This window comes from Aedes albopictus, chromosome 3, assembly GCF_035046485.1.
Source record: "Aedes albopictus strain Foshan chromosome 3, AalbF5, whole genome shotgun sequence".
Classification (NCBI taxonomy): domain Eukaryota; kingdom Metazoa; phylum Arthropoda; class Insecta; order Diptera; family Culicidae; genus Aedes; species Aedes albopictus.
In genome coordinates this window covers 295,133,931-295,157,611 of record NC_085138.1, presented here as the reverse complement: position 1 = coordinate 295,157,611, position 23,681 = coordinate 295,133,931, and the positions used below count along the sequence as shown (strand labels likewise).

General features: G+C 38.0%; 1 protein-coding gene and 1 long non-coding RNA gene across 3 annotated transcripts in view; one reads left to right on the top strand and one right to left on the bottom strand.

The window, feature by feature from the left end:
- The window catches only part of LOC134284024 (uncharacterized), a 1,044,900-nt gene that overhangs the window by 618,209 nt on the left and 403,010 nt on the right, over window positions 1-23,681 (bottom strand). The gene's annotated exons all lie outside the window — the stretch shown is intronic.
- LOC134289438 (uncharacterized) lies at window positions 746-4,440 on the top strand. The gene is given in 5 exon segments (XM_062855248.1): window positions 746-2,248; window positions 2,250-2,482; window positions 3,652-3,694; window positions 3,991-4,255; window positions 4,333-4,440. Coding segments are annotated over 5 exon segments (1,848 nt in total). The 5' UTR covers window positions 746-1,049.

Here is a 23,681-nt window from a genome sequence, read left to right as displayed (position 1 = left end):
GTGAAATTCTCAGTTTTTGAAAATTTGTAAGAAATTCAGCAGCGCATATAAAAAAAATCTGAAAGCGTCAAACATCTTTAAAAATGGATATCTTTCGAAAAAAATAAGAAAATGGGGGGTTAGTTCGGACGGGAATGGTCTATTCACGTTTAGATTGTTCAGTTAATACTCGAAGATACCAGGCTATTGTTCGCATCCATGAGCAATACGAGCTCCGTTGGTGTCATTGTAGTGGTCATCTGGTTGACCATTAAACGGTACGCGAAGGAACGGTCAGTTGGATCACTGACAAATCGGACTGATCGTTTCGCACAGTGAGTGCGGCAACATTCCCCTCCCCGTGGACAACTGCCGTAACTGAAGCGTAGTCTCCTAACTCTTCTTCACATCTCTTCTTCACGTCCAAAACTGCTAATTTTACCGCTGCACAGTGGTTCCAGCCCCATATAAGGGCGGCCATAAATATGATTCTCTCGAGTTTTATGATGAAACCACTTAATTTTATGCATATATGCATTCTAAATGCGTTTTTGTATTGTTTATTAAAAATGGGCTCAATCGAGTTTTTGGCCTTACGGAGCCAAAATTCATTATTTTGAAGTTTTGGTTACCAACTGATTTATATATACTAATATTAGTATGGGCGGTCCACGATAGTCAAAACAGCTCAAGAATTGTGAAACACATATAATGTAATGGATAAAGCGGGAAAAAGTTGGGAAAAAGTGTTTCCTGCGGGCAAGGTTCCGAGTAATCGTATCGATGAACATTCACTTTGATTTTTTGGCCGATTGGGATCTTCAAACTCGCCATGCATTGTTTCATCGCTTAGGCAATGAACGCAGCTGTCACTTTTTCGTTGGGATAAAAATTTCCAGTCTCAGTGGTGCATGTCAACAAAGGCACTCACGCTCTCATGGTGGTGTTCACTCACCTATCAAAGTTATCGGAAAGCTACTCGAACACAGCAGAGTGAGAACGAGGTGAAAATTGTACCGGAGATTATCGCGGCGATTTTAGTTCAAAATATCGCGTGAAAGTGAATCACTATGAGTGAAAAACGGAAGCTGCAGAGGGATGTGGTGTTAAGCGTTGTTGAAGAAATCGCGGGTGCAGATGGTAAAACGATACGGTATCGCTGCCGTGCTAACTGCGATGAAAATATGCAGTGTAATTATGTGCAAACAGTGTTCGTTCCCGGAAACTTCAAGCGACATTTAGTCAGCTGTCACCCTAATGTCGCCAAAGAGCTCGGATTTGTGCTGAAGGAAGAGCCTCCAGTTAAAAAACCTCGCACATCGAAGCTAATTGTGGAGTCTTCTGTGAGCCAAGTTATTCTTGGTACGCTACAAATGGCAACTGAAAACAACATGCCCTTGCGTTTCCCGGAATGGTCAGGAACAAAAACATTAATCGCCCCGTTGTGGAACGCGGCGGGATTGAAAATGTCACCGGAATTACTGACCGAGTTGATCGGAAATGCGGGTATGCTTCTGCGCAAAGTGATCACCGAAGAGTTGAAAGAAAAAGTGCTGTGCCTTAAAATCGATTCCGCAACCCGAAAAGGCAGATCAGTTTTTGGAATAAATCTGCAGTTCATCGATGAAAATGGACAAGTTCGCATAAGACATCTCGGTATGTACAAGCACACTTTTTTGCACTATATAAAGGGTCACTCAAAAATTGCAAATGACACTCAGACCTTATTAAAAAAAAAACATTTATTAAAAGACATCCTATTTAGGGTGCTTTTCTTTTTAAATCATTTTTCCAGATATTTAAAAAACTATCATTACATAAGTATTTCATTTTATTTGAATGCTCTTGCAGCTGTTCACGAAATGATCGAACGCCAGACCAAAGAAAATCTACAAAAAGTTATGGAAGAGGAGCTTCAACTAATCGGTGTTGACCTACAGCAGGTTCTAACGGTCACTCACGATAATGGCGCCAATATGGTTGCATCCGTGAAGTGCTTGAAAGCATTACTATCCCATCGCGAAACAAATGAGCATGCACCGCTTTCTTCCATTTTCCAAGGGGAACATAATATCATGCAATACGTTGAGGTCAAAGATGAAGAAGATTCTGATAATAACGACGACGACGAAGAAGTACACCTGGCTGAAGAGGACGATCCGATTGCAGACGATTTTGTGGATGGAGAAGGAGATGATCATATTTCATTGGATTGTACTGGTGAAGACGAGGAAATTGATCTACTCGAAAGCATCAGGTGTGGTGCACATAGCAGTCTGGGATGTCATGAAGCCGTATAAACGTCGACTCAACGAGATCGACAAAATATGCATTAAGAAGCGCCACAAGGAATTCCAACACATGTTCAAATGTTACAAGTTTCCGGCTCCTCCGAAAGTGAATGAAACCCGTTGGAATGTGTGGTACTTATTGCTGAAGTATGTTAGGTCCTTGAAGGAACATCCCATTTTGGGCATGCTGAAAAATCAAGACTCAACCATAGGTAAGTGGTTGGCATGTACATAAATAATCTAGAACTGTTTTATCCTATTAAAATTTTCTTTGAAATCTCTGGTCATAATTCTGAACTACTGGTTCGTACAATAGGATACGGAGTATTTGTGCAAGTTCTGTTCAAGCGGCTCTTGCCTTTGTAGCTCATTTTCATTTCAATCGACTTGAATTTAGTAGCTACTATGTGTATCAAACTGTGTAACTAAAAATAATCAATCGATTTGTATAACATTGTTTGAATTACACTACCCGGGTAGACGAGAATATCTAAATCATATCTCAAATGGAACACTTTTTGCTGTCATAGCTCGATGTGATTTTGATGAGTTATTCAAAAATCTAATAAATATCGCACGAATAGCTTAAAAGTGATATGATATCAGTTTTTGTTCTTGTCGAAATAGCTGAAAATTTCTACATAAGAACAACTTAAGCTCTTCTGCACGAAATGGAACACACACACCCATAGAGATGGCTCAATGTTAGTGAAATGCCATGTGCCCCCTTCTGAGCTGTGGAAACGAGGAACCGCATGCTCTTATTCCCATGTTATTTACAATAGCCAGTCACAGTTTAGTGGTAAGCATCGCCGCCTGTGAATCCTAAGATCGTAGATTCGATGCTGCATGCTGACATTTTTTTTTTTCTAGAAAATAGTGACAAATCTGTTCTGCTATTGTTTTGTATCTTGTAATATCTTAACGAGCTATTATTGAGTAGTTCACCATATTAGATTTTGCTATTATTTATGTTCTTTTGCCTCTTATATCAATCAAACCAATATCAGTTTTTGCTCTTCAGTAATTCAATCAATCATAACTGAATATGCTATTCATCAGATTTTTCCACCTATTCGGGAAGCTGAGTACAGTCAACATTCCTATAGTTCGGTTAATTGGTATAGAAGAAATCCGCACTGAGAATCCACGTAGTAAAAACAATGCCTAAATGAAGGCATGTCTCACAATTAGCTCAAATCTCATATGACACGTGTATAGTGCGGACCATCAGTACCTAGCAGTACTATAAGAATTCCTCACGGCCGAATCCAACCTATAGGAATCTTGACTGTATACTTGATTTCATTCACATTAATTTTTCAATTAAATTAAAAAATACTTTAATTCCCCAACATTAATCCTATGTTTTCATCCTCAGTTTTCACTCGTCACTGGACTTTCATTGGTAAATTTTGTGAAGCTTTCGAACCGATGATGATGATTAACCTGGGCTTGTTAGGGGAATATCTGTAAATAAAAGAAAATCGGGTTAAGTACGGTTCCTTTGAATTCCACTAAGAATTTGCATCCTTTGACAGATACGTATTTCGACCTCAACTGTAAGGTCGTCTTCAGTGTCTTGTACTTGACTCGAGTCGAGTCAAGTACAAGACACTGAAGACGACCTTACAGTTGAGGTCGAAATACGTATCTGTCAAAGGATGCAAATTCTTAGTGGAATTCAAAGGAACCGTACTTAACCCGATTTTCTTTTATTTTTCGAACCGATGTTTGTTCTAACAATGCAGCTTCAGAAGAACCTTGTACCTCTCTCACAGCTCTACGTGGATTGGCTGACATGCATGGCGAAATTGAAAACTATTAATGGAAATACACTGGCAAAGAAACTGATGAAAGCGATGGAGTTCAGGATGCAGAAAATAAAAGGAAGCACAGCTTTTAAAGCATGTGTGTACCTTGATCCTAGATTCAATTATATTGGATCCAAGCGCATCTCTGCTGAAGACAAAGAGGAAGTGAAGGTATGTAACTACTTATTTTTAGTTCACTCGTACACTATATTTTGTGAATATTGTTAAAAATTGTGTACTTTTTTTAGAAATACTTGCTGGCGTTGAATAAGCGACTAGATCAACTATCGACCACCGAAACCCACGAAGAATCTATGGATCAAGGACAGCAAGAATTTCGGAACAACATAGGGTAATTCATGTATTTTGGACAGGCTGAGGACAATGTTGGAAAAATCGTCCCCTAGCTTCCTTAGAAAGCAAAGCTTCCTTATTTTGCAAAGTTACTAATATGCTTATAATATGATTGTACTTTGCGTTCCTGGTGACAAAAACCTTAACGAAAGTATTTTAAGCTAAGAAAATCACAATTTTCACTCACCTCTAAAGAATAGCATTTTGGACACCGAATATATGTTTTGGACACCCTCAGATATATATAATTTGGACAGGGCAATTATCTCAATGTTTAGCCAGGAATACTGCTAGATCATAGAAGTAGCATATATTAACAACTATTTTCTTGCAAATAATCAAATTTCTTCGCTTAACAGGCATCTATTTTGATAACTATTACAGTTTTTGTTAAAATCGAGGAAATATCGCTAGACCCACAGAATACGCCTCCAAGTATGCAATCGCACAGCATCCCCATGTAGTTCGTCAGATGACCAAAATATATTAACAGTAGAAAACATGCAATGTATTTTGGACACCACCTATTTTAGGCGCTCTAGATGAATGTTAAGAGATTGGCTGCCTAATGCTTCTTTATTGAACATTTTTCATTGCAATAAGGCATTTAAATTTCTTACAATTATTATTTTAACGATTTTGGGGTGAATATTGTATGTGACTGTGAAGTGTATGTCGTCTTGCATACCTGTGCATTTGAGGGGTTTTAGTGAAATTAATTTACATATTTGATAATTTTGAAGTAAATTCGTAATTGTTAGGCGTATTTTCAACGTAAGTCATCAAAATATGGTCTGTTTGATTCAATAATGCATATTAAGAAGTATCTACTTTAATTAGTTCTCCGGAACAAGACATACATTGCCGTGCATGTCCAAATTACATACATGTCCAAATTATATTTTTTACCCTATTTGTTTCTGGTTCTAGCGATGGCTATGAACATATGAATATACATGAGTTGTATATGTAGAGAAGAGAGAGAGAGAAAGTGGATAGAAAGTTACAAAGTAGGATGAAAGGGACGGGCCAGGGATTGAACCTATGATCTTCTGCATACGAATCAGAAGCGGTAGCCACTAGACCACCAAGCCCGTCTGGAAAGGGCCAAATAAATTATACCGACAAACCTGCATCATCTGTACACCCGGGGGGGCAGAAGTATTTGTTTACTCAATACATATGGATTCTGAGTTAAACCGTAATCTTGCAGATTACTTCCTCTTCTTTTTCCTTTTACGTCGGGGCACCCTGGCCCACAAAGAGTGGCGGACTGCCTCCTAGAGGTGGTCAAGCAATTTTTTTCTAGAGCTCTTCTTCTCGCGAAACCCTACACAGCAAAAAAAAATCTTGTGATATCACATCATTTTCGCTGCACATCAGTCGCATCGTAAAAGTGATGTACAAATTACATTCTTTTCACGCAGCAAATTAGCCGCCGCCGCTTGAAAGTGGGTCTAGCAATCGCTAGAACCGAATCGTTAGATGAATCATATATAAATAAAATATTGGCATGGAGTCGTACACAGATCCGTTGATTGTGAGGCATATCCCATACCTCTCGGCTATTTCACCGAGCTAAAAGGAGTATGATAAACATGATACTGCTTCTAGGTATCTGCTCGAATGGGTTTGTTGATACTTTCCGGTGCCAACCAGGGTGTGCATGGTGAGTGTGATAATTGTTGGAAAACGATGTAACCGAGTGAAATTACGTTAGAAATTGGATACGTCGCCAGAAATTGCGCGCCTGGATATTACAAAATAATTTGCTGTGTAGGAATCTTTTGAACACCTAACGTACCTTAACCAAAAATCAAACAGGTTTTTGGATCTGACAGTTAAAACACATTGACGGCATGTTTTGCCATGGTAAATTTGAGATCATTTTCATGCTGGTCATTACTGGTCTTTCATTGTAGTGGCCTCGGAGAGGGAGGGAATACGACATTTTCAAGAGCATGCCAATTTGTTTGTTTGTTGTTGTATCACTAACAGAACATTTAAAAATAAGTATCTGTAAAGGTAAAGAGCAATTTTATAAAACTTGCAATAAAACTGATTTATACATCAAAACCTCTTGATAACCTCTTTAAGAGCATCTTCCGGCTAAGTGGACCACTCTTGGAGAGTTTTAAGAGTAGGAATAAAGCTGTTTTAAAACCTAGTTGAAAATGTTTCCATTTTCGAAAAAGGGTTATTATGATTGTTGTTTTTTTTTTCAACAAAAACTATGACAGCTCAAGATGCATATAAACTTTTTCGATGGCACGTGAAGTTCGGGAGGATACACCATTCGTAAGTAGAAAGAGATCATTTTAAAGTAATATTTTAGTAGTTATTGTGTTGGTAGGCTTATGCGCATTCAATTTTACCGTGAACCCGAGCAGAAGGAAATAACAACAGCATAAGAAAATCTGTTATTTTTCCAAAATAACTGAGTAATGAAATCAATTATTTTCATGTTATTAACATTACAAATTATGTTATGAACTTGGCTGTCATAAGCGGCAAAATAACAAGAATCATAACAAAAAAATGTTCCTGAACGATCAATTTAGTAACATGTTTTGTTAGTTTCAATAACAACATAATAACAATGAATTTGGAAAATATTTCAATAACAAGATTTGTTATTATAAAGTTATTTATAACAATCCGAAAGCAAAATTAGTTATGATTTCAAACTAATAATAAAGTAAGCAATAGAGTGCTAGGGTCTCATACTATTTGGGCAGGTGTATCTATTTTGGGCACTTTCGGCTATAACTAAATCAATTTTATACCTAGTTGGCACGAGATGAGTTATGTACATTATCAACCCTCTATACCAAAATTCAAAACAATTGGTTTGAAATTGACTTTGGCAAGTGCCTAAAACAGATACATCTCCCCAAATGGTACAAGATCCTATATGAATATCAGTGTTTAGAATATATAAAAATCATTGCTAGTTATTAGATAAAATTAATTGAAAATTCCAATTAAACCCTTTGCGTCACCCCTAAATATCGACCGAAATCGCTCATTTCTGCACAGCTCACTTATTTCAACCAGTAGATCACTCAACACTTTGGAAATTATATTCAAAATTATCCCTTCCTAATGTATGCTTTGTGTGGGCCACTCAATCCTAATGTAATGACGAAAATTAAGAAAAAAAATATTAGTCTAAGTAGTTTTGGTGAACAATATTCTGAAGTTTACTATATGGAACCTCTCTATGGAATAGTCACGAATATATGTAACTAAATGCTGCAGAAACATGTCATATTTATTGTAGAGTTTATAATATAATAAGTTGAAAAGCTCGTTCAGTCCCAATTAGAGGAACTGATAATTAGACGATATGCTGTTAATAATGTAAATCTGGAATGATTTATTTTCAATTCAACACTTTATACTATTGAGATAAAAATTACTAAATTTGTTCCATAACAAAAAAATATTATTAAAATATTATTTTATGGGTGTATATCAATAGCATGACCATAACAAAATAAGATTGTCAAACAAAACTTATTATGGAAAAGTGATGCCTTGAAAAGTTAATAATAACAAAACAAGATATAAAAACAGATTATGTGATTTGATAGTTATTAGTTTGATATTCCCCTCTGCTCGGGAATCTTGGGATTGCAGAAACATAAAATTAATGCGCTTCGAAATTGATGAATATTATCATCTTGGAATGAAATAAATCAATTTGTTAATTTAGTAAAACTATCTCGAATCTCAAGAAAACACAGCAGAGAGAGTTTATTTATGTGAGCATGTTATGGAAATGGCGGCAAACTATCAATTCATTGCGTATTTGAGCAAAATTAACTATTTTTCAATCACGTCAGCTAATTCTTCAATATGGCGACGACCATAATTAGCGAAAATGAAACGAAAGCAAGTTTACTTTTATGATGACCACAATAAACCTAGCAGTGTCCGTAGTTTCTGCTTTTCCACCAACAGATGTCGTAACTAATCGAAAGGATCGCCATCTGTTGGGCGTTTGAACAGTTGTATTGTGGTATGAATGTCAGAAGGTTAACATATCGTAGAGTTTTGTTTACTCTTGAAATCTGGCTATATGGATATTTTCAAGTATATTATAAAACATTTCATCGATGGTTTTCATAAAAGTAGTCATGAAACTGTGAGTTTTACTTATTGCTGCAATAAAACCCTAATAAAAATAAAACAAAACCAATCAGCAAAGGAATTGTTACTTGGGTAACTTTGTAAATACAAATCGTATTGGTTTGTATTCGTCCGCTACTCTTTGATACACTAGTTAGCTATGCTAAAAGTCGATAAATAGTTCATTAAATACAAAATATGTTAAACAAGCAGTTTCGTAAAGTATTCGATTTTGTGCCGTGAAAAAAGTGCCGGGCAAGATGGGTCACTTTTTAAGTAATAAATGCCCCATACCCATACTGAGTAAACAAGAGCTACTAGAAAATATTTTATAAAATTATTTGGAATATAAAAAACTTTACGATTTGAGTGGGCCTAAGGCGACTTGAAAATCGATGCTTGATTGAAGTCATTTATGAGATAGTCTTGTAATAAAAAATAAATAACTTTTGAATGCTCCAAAAATACGTTCAAACGGCGTAACGTCCTCACTGGGACAAAGCCTGCTTCTCAGCTTAGTGTTCAATGAGCACTTCCACAGTTTTTAACTGAGAGCTTCCTCTGCCAATGACCATTTTGCATGTGTATATCGTGTGGCAAGCACGAAGATACTCTATGCCCAAGGAAGTCAAGGAAATTTCCTTTTCGAAAAGATCCTGGACCGACCGGGAATCGAACCCGTCACCCTCAGCATGGTCATGCTGAATACCCGTGCGTTTACCGCCTCGGCTATATGGGCCCATGAGTACATGAGTAATGCGCCCGAAAATGGCACTGACCCATCTTGCCCCGCGACCCATCTTGCCCCGCCCCACCCTACAGTAATTTTACATTATATTTCAAGTAAAAGTGCACTAACTCTAGCATTCCGTTATGTGCATGATTTCTCGCTGAATTTTAATTACATATTTTTTTTCTGTGCACAGTGGATAACTGCAAGGATGGGATCATTCATTTGCAATCATTTACATTCACTTACTGTTTACTAGCTTCAGAAACATCGCAGCAAAAATCAATGTATGGAACACTTTTTTTTATTTTTGTTTTACCTGAAACTTTGTAGAAGAATATATTAGCGTAGAATCAATAGTTAAGTCAACAGAAGGCAGCAAACGCAACTCTCTACGGCATGAATGTAATTTACATTCACCGCGTGGAGAGTTGCCTTCACAGCTCGCTCACGACTTTGGTATGCGTGTGCGACCCCAATGTTATTCGGCACACCTTCAGATAAAACTACAAGGTTAAATTCATCCATACATTGTTTTTCGATAGCATGCTTCTGAACCGAGATAATAGCAAGTGAATGTAACCACAGAGAACAGACATCCAAGTCCAGTTCTGAAATTGTGTAAAGAATTTAACGACCATTTGAAATCGACAACACAAGTGGCAATAGCGTGGCGCTGCAAACGGTTAAGTTCTCATACTAATTTAATTCACCACTTGAAATGTTTCAATTCACCACTGACTGTGGCAATATGGTGTTTGGTGGCGTTAGTGTTGTCATCGTGTATTGGCTTGCAACCTTACTCAAGTAAAGATTCAAATCCTTACACAACTTTCCGAATGAAATTTGTTCTAGCCTGGATGTCTGTTCTCTGTGATGTAACTCTTTGCAAATGAATGGTCCCATCCCTGGATAACTGACACTGAGGAAGACTACAAGTTGTAGTCAAAATACGCGTATCTGTCACAGGATAAGCAAAATAGGGCGGAATTGAGAGGTACGAAACTGGTTACAGTCATTAAAAAAAATGGTTCAGATAGGAATGGTCTATGAAAACAAACGTAACCTCTTCGCAAGAGTCATATTTCTCTTCACTCTCCCATATTGAGTATGCAAAGGGTCCATTAATGTGAAAGACTATGTCACCGCATGAAGGTTTCAACATTTGGTGTGGAATTTGCATTTTTCTATGAAATTCCACTAGTTGGATGGAGTTGACTACATTGTGTTGGAAACTATTCAATACACCTCCCTATTCAAACGCACCCATTGAACTTCAATGAGTCATAAAAATGAAGTAGAATCAGATCCACTCAATCATTTTCCAATCGAATAAATTCAAATCGCATTATCACATCCATTTCCAGCCTTTTAAAACTCGGGAAGCTGTCCGTCCGACTCAGCAAAAGGAAACCCATTTATATAAAAGGGCTCTTCAGAATCCCTCCCGCCACGTCGTCGGAGGTGATTGCAACATTCAATGATCTCATTACTTCCGGTTTATTCCATTGAGATTGATATCGTTTTCAATTCTATACCTACCGTTCACGTCAACTGGGAGAATTATTCCATTCTACCGCCAATGGCACAGTGCTCAATGCGGCCGACGTTGTCACCACGGATTTCGCGGTTTGGATGGAATAAAATTACTTGGACTGATTTCCACGTTCAATTCGGTGTCCGTCCGAAGAAGACGAAAGAACAAACAACGAAAAAGACATTCTTGCAGACTGGAATTGGAAACTTGATGCAGACGCTGACTGCCAGCATTAACTGCGTGGGAAGTTGTGATGAATCTGGCTTATCGAATATTCACCTCCACCAAAGTGGAGCCACGCTAACAAGTAAACGAAATCCAGGTGGCTTTCACAGAATGTTAAATTGGTTGTCCGGTGTCACGTCGGGATATCCTGAGGTGCCTCCACTCATAATGTTGGAGAGGAAAAAAATTGTATTTGTTTCAGAATTTTGCAGACACCCCTGACATACATGTAGCAGACACTACACAAGCAGCAATACTTCACCAAGCTAAATACCTAAAACTAAAGATTTTATGAAAATTCCGGCAAAAGTTTCGATATTGATGAAATATTGATACTGGTTAAGATTCCACTTAATAAATGCTGATCCTATAGCATGGAAACTTAGGTTTACAAAAGCTACCCTCTCCCTCTGCTTTCATGTTCTATGCATAAGGAGAGGATACACCAAATATCGTAGGTAAAGTTTATCACAACTATTTAATTTGGAATAGCTAGTTCGATCATTTTTTTTGCCAAAAAAAGTCACTAGATTTTTCGGAAAATTATGCAAAATAGTAACATTTTTCTTTTGGCTAGTGGCTGCAGACAAATACGCGAACGCCTTTCTGCGATCACCCCATGGACACCATTTCCCACCAACTTTTTCCTCGCAGCGTCCAAGTGTTCAGTGAAGCAAGCCGGCGGAAGGTTGACAGAATTAATCGAAACAGCGGAAGAAAATTGCCCGGCGAGATAAAAATTTGCCCTCACCTCTCGGTCTGGACATGTGTGAACTTATCCTGTTGCAATATTCGCTCGATCCGAACCGAACTGAACTGAACAAAAAACCGGCTCCTGGCTTCGGTCATCGTTCGATGCCCCCTTTGGAACAAACACAGTATACACAGAGCTGTGTGTATTGCTGCAGCTCTGTGTGTGCCACTCGAACTTCCTGGAAGTGTCGGAGCAAAACGGGAACGGAAATTGCAGGTGGGGATTCGAACCGGCTATTTTCAGAACAGAACTTGTGCGAAGGGAGATCGGGGAAGAAGGCTTCGTTGGGCAATAAAAAAAAATCACATAAGAGTTACGACAACACGGGTTTTGATTGCGCATGAATTCACTGTGACTTCCTTTTAGCAAGTAAGTATTTACGGGGGTGGAAGATCATAAAATATTATCACCTGGGCGCCTATTAAAACACCACTCCCGGCGAAAACTGGCGCTTGAGCTATTCTGCACTGTAGTTGGAGAAAATGCCAATGCAGAACCCGTAGCTTCCGGGAAGATAAACCCAGATCCCTGGGTTAGTGAGTTGATGTCAGGCCCTGCGATCCAGCCGTAAAAAGAGTAGCACCGAGAAATCAACAAGAGAAGAATGCGAACCGATACCAATGGCGACGACCACAGCGACGAAAAGGGACTTACGATTGGAAGCTCGGTACGTGGAACTACCGATCTCTCAACTTCATCGGGAGCACCCGCATACCCGCTGATATATTGAAGGACCGTGGGTTCGGAATCGTAGCGCTGCAGGAGGTGTGTTGGACAGGATCCATGGTGCGAACGTTTAGAGGTAATCATACTATTTACCAGAACTGCGGCAACACACGTGAGCTGAGAACAGCTTTTATAGTGATGGGCGACATGCAGAGGCGCGTGATCGGCCTTCTTCAACATCAGCATAATAATCGTTACTCCGGAAGTACTGATGATGACAAAGACGCATTTTACGCGCAGCTCGAACGCGAGTACGACCGCTGCCCAAACCACGAAGTCAAGATCATCATAGCAGACCTTAACGCTCAGGTAGGCCAAGAGGAGGAATTCAGACAAACGATTGGAAAGTTCAGCGCCCACCAGCTGACGAACGAAAATGGCCTACGCCTCATCGACTTCGCCGCCTCCAAGAACATGACCATTCGTAGCACCTTCTTCCAACGCAGCCTCCCGTATCGTTACACCACAACATACGGAATCGCAAATCAACCACGTTCTGATTGATGGACGGCACTTCTCCGATATTATCGACGTCAGGACCTATCGTGGTGCCAACATCGACTCCGACCACTATCTGGTGATGGTCCAACTGCGCCCAAAACGTTCTGCCATCAACAATATACGGTATCGGCGACCGCCACGGTACAACCAAGAGGGACTAAAACAACCGGATGTCACATCAGTATACGCGCAGAATCTCGAGGCCGCGTTGCCAGACGAGGGCGAGCTGGATGAGGCCCCTCTAGAGGACTGCTGGAATATAGTGCAAGCTGTCATCAACGACACAGCCGAGAGCACCATCGGGTACGTGGAACGGAGTCGACAGAACGAATGGTTCGACAAAGAGTGCAGAACGGGTTTTTAAGAGAAGAACGCAGCGAGGGCGATAATGCTGCAGCAAGGGACCCAACAGAACTTGGAACGTTATAAACAGAAGCGGAAACAGCAGACCCGCCTTTTTCGGGAGAAAAAGCGCCGCCTGGTAGAAGCGGAGTGCGAAGAAATGGAACTGCTGTGCCGTTCCCAAGAAACATGGAAGTTCTACCTGAAACTCAACGCATCCCGCAACGGATTCGTGCCGCGAGCCGAAATGTGCAGGGATAGCAGCAGTTCGTTCAGCACCTGAATGGCGTAGAGAACGTAGGCACGGGAGACCACGGCAACGGAGGAAACGACGATGCCAGTGCAGCGGAGGACGGAAATGAACCATGTCCCATGCTGAGGTAAGTTAAGGATGCTATTCATCAGCTCAAAACCAACAAAGGATGGTATCGCAGCTGAACTCATCAAGATGGGTCCAGAAGAGTTAGCCACCTGTCTGCACCGGCTGATAGTCAGGATCTAAGAAACCGAACAGCTACCGGAGGAGTGGAAGGAAGGGGTAATCTGCCCCATTCACAAGAAAGGCGACCATTTGGAATGTGAGAACTTCAGGACGATCACTATTTTGAATGTTGTCTACAAAGTGCTATCCCAGATCATCTTCCGTCGTCTGTCACCTAAAATGAATGAGTTCGTGGGAAGTTATCAAGCTGGCTTCAATGACGGCCGATCGACAACGGACCAGATCTTTACCGTACGGCAAATCCTCCAGAAATGCCGTGAATACCAGATCTCAACGCTGCATTTCACAGCGAAGCCAGCATCCGGAAGGTGGCCAAAGCCGGAAGAATACTATGGGCAGAGCATGTTGCAAGAATGCCGGACAAAAACCATGTAAAGTTAGTGATAGCAACTGATTTGATTGCACAAGAAATCATGGAGCAGGTAGAGTGTAATCTGGTGACCACCGATGATGAAGAGCGGCAGCTGCAAACCGAGTATTCTGGCGTTGATTCTGTCTTATCTTAAATGTAATGTGTTTAGTAAACAAATGTATGTAGCTTAACTACTGAATCTGACACAGAAGCTTATTTAAATAGATAAAAAAAAGTTGAGAGAAAAAAAAATAATACATTTTCTTCACGTAAGAAAGTTGAAATACATTTGTCCCATTCGGCCCTACAGTACCGGGCAGTGTGGGTGAGTTAGTGGAAACAATAAGTTCACGTTGGGTTCAATTCACGCTTCAGCCAACAACAACGGTTTGCAAGACCTGAGGATGAACTTTGACACATGGCTCGGTACTGATGACCGTAGTTTGTTTCACTGTTATTATTGGCTTTACGGTATGTGATTGCTTTTATCATGCGAAAAGAAAACCTTTTCCTTTGTTTCTAGATAGATAATGAAGAATGTTTTGATCAAATTATTTACTGACTTATGAATCTATGATACACATGGTTCTTTAAATACTGCACAAAAAGTGACCCGTGGAACTGAAACTGTAAATGAACATTCAAGCAATGGAAATTCCGAAAGTTTGTTGATCATTCTAGAAACCTATCCTCGATTATTTGTGCAGTTTAATGTCCATTTACATATTGAGTGTTACGGATTTCCTGTCACATGATATGAACATCAGAAGTAAGATGGTATTGATAAATTTCATTTAACAACCGCTGATGTACCAAACGATCACTAAGCTGGAAAGCAAATTCTATCCCAGATCACTTATAACGTCGGAAGAAGGAATATACGAAACCAGAAAGCATGAAAACCAATTCTCGGGAACTCATCTTCAAAATTAAGTGCGGGACTTTGATCTATTAATGATGAGTTATTTCCAAGGAACACACTCAAGCCAGCTTACAATCAACTTTTGATGCTTTCGTTCTGCTTCAGTTGCTTGCTCATGGTATAATTCTATCCATCATCTGTTTCATAATCAGACATGTTCAGCTAGCTCCGTACTTGCAAATGTTTTACTATTTCTAATTAATCTCGCATATCTGTGTCTCGCGAAAACTGCAGCCCATGTTGGGTTCTTCTGAGAATTCAAATACGTAGGTATCATCGTCGCGTATATTCAAACTGTAGCAATCTACTCAGTTGGTATTATCGCGCTTCCAACGTGGTGCTGCTTGACGATGGCGACGACGGTGCGGCGTGCTCGGTGAGTGCCGTTCTCTTCTAGACTCAACTAGAGCTTATCTTCCAGGAGCATGGCAAAGTCAACGAGACAGTAGGGTATATCACCGGCAGCAAGCCAGCGGCAGCAGCATCAGCTGCACGAGTGAGTATGCAAAGGTGAATCATACTACAGTCGGCAAATCCATCCAATTCATCACCGGAATCCATGACGATCCCAAAGGTAGGTTATGCACTACCTTGGTAGGTGGTGCCGTTTGTGGATGTACTGATAGTGGAGAGAGTGCACCAACGAAGAACGTAGGTAGTGCAGTTTTGTTGGAGCAAAAATGGTACGACTCACTCTGATAACACACCGCTTCCCAAATGATGGGGATATTTTCTTCAACCACAATGTTGATTTATCAGTTGATTTTAATGTATATAGGGTACGCTTATTCTTCGATAAGTAGTAAGAGATTCTTCAGAAGGAATATTTGAGCTTTCGCAGTGGTGTTTCAGACGGGCTACGGACAACCTCTTCTCTTCTAATACATTTGCTAAAAATTCGCCTACAACATCGGGGTCTATTGAGTAATTTCTAAGGAGTAAACTGGAACTTCCATTTAGGTAGAATCCATTCAGATAAAAGATTTAGACACTTTTATTTGGGTACCTCCATTTAGGTAACGTTGTTGCAAAAATTCCTCACGGGTTTCTTGAAGGATTAATCTAAGAATTCCCTCAGAGATTCCTCTGGGAAGTTCCTCAGGGATTGCTTCAACAATTATTCCAAAAATACTCTCAGGATCTCCCTGAAATATACGTCCACGGTTTTTACGATAAATTTACTCATAAATTCCGGATTTCCATAAGATATTCCAGAATGTATTTCCAGAGATTCCTTCAAAAATTTTCTCAAGCATACCTCCGATAACTCCTTCATGAATTTCTTCAAGAAATTTTTCAAGAACTCCTACAGGATAGATTCATCAGCAAATTCCTCCAGAAAAATCTTTAGGAATTCCTTCAAGATTTCATCTAGATAGTCCCTCTTAGATTCCTCCAGCAATGCCCTCATACACTCCTCATGGGATTGCCTCTGAAATTTCTCAAGATATTCCTCCAGGAATTCCTTAAACGATTCCTCTGGAAATTGCTTCAGAAAAGTCCTCCAGAGATTCCTTGAGACACAAATTCTTGGATTTTTCCAACAATTCCCTCAGTGATCTCTCCAGGAGTTCTTCTAGGAATTCCCTCAGAGATCTTGGAAATTCCTCAGAGCAGGAATTTCCTCAGAGCTTTTTCTAGAAATTTCTTTAAAGCTTGCTCTGGGAGTTTCCTCAGAAATTTTCTCGGGAGTTTATCTCAGAATTCCCCCAGAGATTCTTCCAGGATTGAAGAATTGGTGAAGAAAATATGAAGAGATTCTTAGAGGAATTTGAGAAGCAAATTCTTGAATTAATTTCCGAATCAATTTCCAGGAGGAACTCCTAAGAAAATTTCAAAAAGAATTATTTAAAAAAAAATCAAGGAAATCCATGAAGAAATACCATGGAAAATTTCTAGTGCAATTCTTAAGGGAATTCCTAGATAAATTGCTGGTGAGATTTTTTGCAGAAAATTCCTGGTATAATTCTTGAGAGAATTCCTTCTAAAATTCCTGGAGAAATTCCTAAAGCTATTTTCATTTAGAATCCGGAATGACAAAATCACGTATATCTTAGGGATGGAATAACAAACATAAAAGGTGAAGCCCTCAAAACAAAGGTTATTTATTGTACTTTCATAGAAAAATATCATTGAAATTATTTATTTTTATTTTTCACACATTTTCTCACTTTTTCATTGTTGACCTCTCTAAAAATCTGCACAACGGTGGTAAATTTTAGCAACAACCCCTTCCGCACGTTTGTTCAACAATCAGGTCATCTATGCAGTGCGAGTGCCTTGATAGTCTGACTAGGATTCCGAAGAAAAATTGCCAAACTTTTTTTTATTGCGAAATGAGGGGCAATTCAGTGAATTGAGAAAACGCGAAATTTGAGTGTTTTTTTCGTTGATAAACACTACCCATCTGTGACGATACCAATGAACGTCTCCGGCTCTCATGGCAGCTCATCAAAATAGGTGAAACCTCTACATATCCCTTGTGTGCGTTTTTGAAAAGCAGCACGCGATTCTTGAGGCTGTCATCCTTGTATGAATTGGTTCTCATCATCTTGCTGCGAAAAAACCATGCCCAGAGTTCGAACTTCTTGCCAAATCTTCAAATTCAAAGCAGATTTATCAATTAACCCAAGCTTTTTTCTTCCGAGGACACTTCCTTATGCCATGGTTAACAACATCTGTGCACATAACACATAATGGTTTTGACGATATTAACATTTTTCGCGACTGTCGTACCTGACCACGCTAAATTTTCAACGTGTTTGTGCAAGATTTTTTTCCTCCTCTTGTCTTCAATCTGAAATAACTTTTCACTCGTTACAAGAAAATCGATGAAATTTTCACCATTTAAAGAGGATTAGTGTATGATCAGAGTGCTGCAAAAGAATGACCCAAGCAACACACATGTTATAATATAGTTACGACAGCGCAAGTTTTGGTTGTATAGAAGTTTATTTTACGTAATTCTAACATTGTGTTGAAATAACGTAAAATAAACTTCTATACAACCAAAACTTGCGCTGTCGTAACTGTTATATAACATGTGTGTTACTTGGGGATGATTATTTTTATTGAGAGCGCCACTAGAAAATGTGACATGATTCCGGATTCGAAGTGAATATAGCTTTACAGTAGCTTCTGGAGAAATTTCTTAAGAAGATTATGGTGAAATTCCTGAAAAAAAAATTCCGGGTAAATTTCTGGAGGAATTCTTGGGAAATTTCTGGAAAAAATCCTGGGGAATTTTCATGCACATTTTTATTCAGGGCAAATTCCTGAAGGAATCTAGACATTCTTGAGGGGTTTTTAGGGAAATATCTTAAATATTTTGTTAAAAATTTCTGAAAGGATTTCTAGTGATATTTTTTAATGGAAAAATTCCTGCAGGAGTCTCGGAATAACTTCCTGGGCAATTTCTTGGAGGAATTTTTGAGAAAATTCTCGAAAGAAATCCTGAGAAATCTCAGAAAGAATTTCTTTTAAAATTTCCAATCGAAACTATGAGGAAATTCCTGAATCTCTGAGAAATGCATAAAGGCATTTCTGGGGAAATGCCTGAAGAAAATTTCGAAAGAATTCCTGAAGATTTTTTAGGATGAGCTCCTGGCTAATTTCCTCAAAGAATTCCTAGAAAAATTATCAGAGAAACTCCTGAATAAATTTCCGTAAAAATATTGGAAAATCCCTAATGGAAATGGCTAAAATATAAACGACTCATAAGAAAGTGATCATTCGTCATAAATAATTCCAAAAGTCCCAGTGAAGAAACAGGGGTGTAAGCAGTAATAAATAACAAAAGTTCCATAAACAAATAGAAAAGTGCATAAATAAATCAAAAGTTTCCATAAATAATTGATTTTTGATCAATTGAAAACGTCAAAAATGCAATGAATAATTCAACTGTTGCAATAAAAAAAGCCAATTTTCCCACCAAAAAACTTCGAATTTTCCATAAATAAATCCGATTTTTCCATAATAAATTAGAAAATTCACAATAAAAAAATATCGAAAAAGCAATAAATAATTAAAAAAGTGCAATAACAAAAAAATAAATTATCAATAAATGTGAAAAAACGAGCAATAAACGTAAATGCATTTTGAGCCAAAAATTACATAGACCATGCGGCGAAGCCGCATAGAGGATTGAGGAACTGAGGCGGCAGAAGGCCGCCGAAGTTTCCGATATGCGATGCACCGCAACTGCATCGATTCGGTTCTGGGCAAACCACAGATTCAAGAATTTGCCCGGTATAATGCAAACATAGATGTTATCCCTTTTTTAGGTCCGACGAGCGATAGCGAGTTCAGACAGCAAGCAATTGCTCGGTAAATTGCAATCATAGTTACGCAAGCTTTTCAGTCGATTCAGTCATATAAGTGCGATTCAGCATTTCACTGTCTCATACTTTTCTGTATTTGTTTTTCATGGGTAATTTCGTCATTTTTTATTGCATTTTTTGAATTTTTTATTGCTTTTTCGATGTTTTTTTATTGTGAATTTTCTAATTTATTATGGAAAAATCGGATTTATTTATGGAAAATTCGAAGTTATTTGGTGGGAAAATTGACTTTTTTTATTGCAACAGTTGATTTATTCATTGCATTTTTGACGTTTTTTATTGCTCAAAAATCAATTATTTATGGAAACTTTTGATTTATTTATGCATTTTTCTATTTGTTTATGGAACTTTTGTTATTTATTACTGCTTACACCCCTGTTTCTTCACTGGGACTTTTCGAATTATTTATGGGAAATTTTGTATTTATTATGGAACGTTTAATTGTCTGCCTAATGGAAATCCTTTGGATATTTCTGGGGAATTGCTTGAGGATATTTCTGAAAAAAATCCTGGGAAAATCCCCGAAAGCACTTCCTATAGGAAATCCTTGAGAAGGTTCTGGAAAATCTTTGGGGAAATCCTCAAGGAATTTCTGGAAAATTTCCGACAGAATTCCTGTGGAGATTTTGGGAGCAGCTTCTGGGTAAATTTTTCGAGGAAATCCTGGAGAAATTCTTGAAAGAAAATGTGAGAAATTCTTTCAATATTTTCTTAGGGAATTTCTGAAAAGATTTCTAGGGACATTTTCTTACGGGAAAATTGCTGGAGAAATCTCGGAAGAACTTCCTGGGAAATTCTTTGGAAGAACTTCTGATAATCTTCCTGATAGAATTCATTGAGAATCTTAGAAAGCATTTCGTTTGAAATGGAAACATAGTTTCCCAATGGAAACTATGCGGGAAATTCTGAATGAATCCATGAAGGCATTTCTGGGGAAATTCCTTAGAAAATTTCCGCAGAATTCCTGAAGAATTTCTACGAGGAGCTCTTGGGTTATTTTCTAAAAGGATTCCTAAAGAAAATATAAGAGGAACTCTTGAATAAATTTCCGTTCAAAATCAGAATTCTAATGAAAATCCTTTGGAAATTCGTTAGGCAATTCCAGAGTGCATTTCCTACAGGAAAGCCTTGGAAAATTTCTGGAAGATTCTTTGGGGAAAAGCTTGAAGGAATTTCTGGGAGAAATTTCCGACAGAATTCCTGAGGAAATTTTTGAAGAATTCTTGAAAGTATGTCTAGGAAAGTTCCTAGAAGAATACCTGGTAAATTTCCTGTAGGAAGTTCTGAAAAACTTCTCGAAAGACTTCCTGGAGAATATCATGAAAAAAACCTTCTAAAATTACTAATAGAAACCCCAAGGAAATTGCTGGGAAAATTTCTTTAGGAATTACGGAGAAACGTCTCAAGAAGTTTCTGGGAAATTCTCTGCTCAATTTTTGAAAAAATGTTTGGGGAAATGCCTGGAGAAATTGCTTGGATGTTTTTTAAAGAATTTGGGAAATCTTTTAAAATAATTTCTGCCCTGGAAACATTTACTAATGGATATCCAGGGAAAATGGCTGCAGGATTCTCTGAGGAATACTTAAAGAAATTTCTTCAAGAATGTCCTAGAAAAAATATGCAAAAAAAATCTTAGCAAAATGTGGCGAGGGAACTTTTTGTTTTATTACTGGGGAAGTTTCCAGGAGATACCTGAGGGAATTTCATAAGGAATATCTGAAATAATTCTAAAAAAAAATTCTGTGGAATTAATGGAAAGTTCTTAGGGCAATTCCGAGGAAATACTAGAGCAATGCCTGAGGAAGTTATTTAAACATTTTTGGCGGAAGTTTCTGGGAGACTTCTTGAAAGAATTTCTCTGAAATTCCTAATGGAAATCCATGGGAAATTCCTAGTTATTATTGAAGAAATTTCTTAAGGAATTTCCGGGAAAATTTTTATAGGAATTTTTGATAAGCTTTCGAAAAAATGCCTGGAGAATTTCCTGGAACATTTTCAACAAATAATTCGAGGGAAATTTCTGAAGGAATCTCAGACATTCTTGGGGAGATTTTTGTGGATATTTCTTCTAAAATATCCTGGAGGAATCTCAAAAGATATTTTGGAGAAATTTCTAAGAAACTTGTTATGAGAAATCCTTGGGAATCTCAAAAATAATTTCTATTCAATTTCCCAATGGAAATTATGAGGAAATTCCTGAAGGAATCTGCTTGGTAAATTTCTGAAGGAATTCCTAGGGTTATTATCAAAAGAAATCCTTAAAAATTTCCGCTAAAAAATGTTTGAAAATCCCTAATGGAAATCCTTTGAAAATTCGAGGGGAAACGCCTGAACAGTTAAAGGAAATATTTATGGAAGAATTTCTGGGGAAACTCCAGAGGCCATTTCCTGTAAGAAATCCTTGGGAAATTTTTGGAAGAATCTTTGGGGAAATGCTCAAGGAATTTCTGGTAAATTTCCAACAGAATTTCTGAGAAAATTTTTGCAAGAGTTTCTGGGTAAATTTTTGAAGGAAATCCTCGGGAAATTCCTTGAAAATTTCTTGAAGGAATTTTTGAAAAACTTCCTGAAATATAATCAGGAAGCATTCTTTTTAAAATAACGAGTGGGAATCCTTAGCAAATTCCTGGGGAATATTAAAAAAAATCTAATGAAATGTCTCAAAAAGTTTCTGGGGAAACTTCCACAGAAATTCCTGGGATGTTTTTGAAAGAATGTTTTGTGAAATTTCTGAAAGTATTCCAGGTGACATTTTCTAATGGATATCTAGGGGAAACTGCTGCATGAATCTCTGCGGAATACTTGAAGGCATTCTGACGAAACCCCTGGTTACATTTTCTGCAGAATTCCTGTGGAAATTCTTTGAAGAGCTACTGGGTAAAATTTCCCGGGTAAATATTTATGGAATTCTTGTAGGAATTTCTGGCGAAATTGATGGAGAAATTCTTGGAGAATTTCCTGATGAAATTTCTTTAAGAATTCCTGGACAAATACGAAGAAACTCTTAGAAGAATTTGGAGAGGGAAATTCTTGTACTAATTTCTGGAGAAATTTCCTGGAGCAACTCCTTAGGAAATTTCAAAAGGAATTTCTAAGAGAATTCTTGAAGAAGTTTCTGGAATCATTCATGAAGAAAATCCATGGAAAGTTCCAAGTGCAATTCCAGGAGAATCCCAAGTGCAGTTCCTGAGGAAATTATTGGAACACTTTTGCGGAAATTTATAGAAAACTTCCTGAAAGGATTTCTTTGGAATTCTTAATGGAAATCCTGAAGGAATTCCTACAGTAATTACTAAAGAAATTTCTTAAGAAGTTTCTAGGAAAAATCCTGAAGAAATTTCAGGGAAAATTCGTGGAGGAATTTTGGAGGAAATTTTTTAGAACATTCCTGGGCAATTTTCAAGCACATTTTCGATAATAAATCCAGGGGAAATTCCTGAAGGAATCGTTCTAGACATTATTGGGGCGATTTTCGGGGACTATTCCTTAAATATTTTCTTAGGACTTTTTTGAAGGGATTTCCAGGTACATTTTCTAAAGGAAAAAAATTCCTTGTGTTTTTCTGGATAAATTTCTAAAAAACTTCTTGGAAGATTTTTAGGGGAATCTCAGAAATAATTTCTTTTGGAATTCCCAATGGAAGTTATTAGGAAATTCCTGGAAACATAAAGGCATTTCTGGGCAAATACGTGAGGAAATTTTCGACAGAATTCCTGAAGAATTTCTTGAAGTAGCTCCTGGGTAAATTTCTGAAAGAATTCCTAGGGCGATTATAAGAGGAACTCCCGTAAACAATATATGTAAAAATTCTTAATGGAAATTCGTTAGAAATTCCTGATAAAATTTTTAGAAGTGTTCATGGTGATGTTTCTGGAAGAATTCCTGGGAAAATTCCGGAGGCTATTTCTTAAAGAAAATCCATAGGAAATTTCTGGGAAGTTTCAGACAATTATTTTAGAAATTATTGGAAAAGCTCCTGGGTAAATTTTTGAGGGAAATTATTGGAGTTATCTGTGGATAGTTCCTGAAGGTACTTCTGGGAAAATTCCTTGAGGAATTTTTGAAAACTTCCTGGTGGAAATCAGAAAGAATTCCTTTTGAAATTAGTGAAGGAAATCCTAAGGAAATTCCTAGAAAAATTACGGAATTATGGAGGAAATTTTTTCAACAATTTTCTA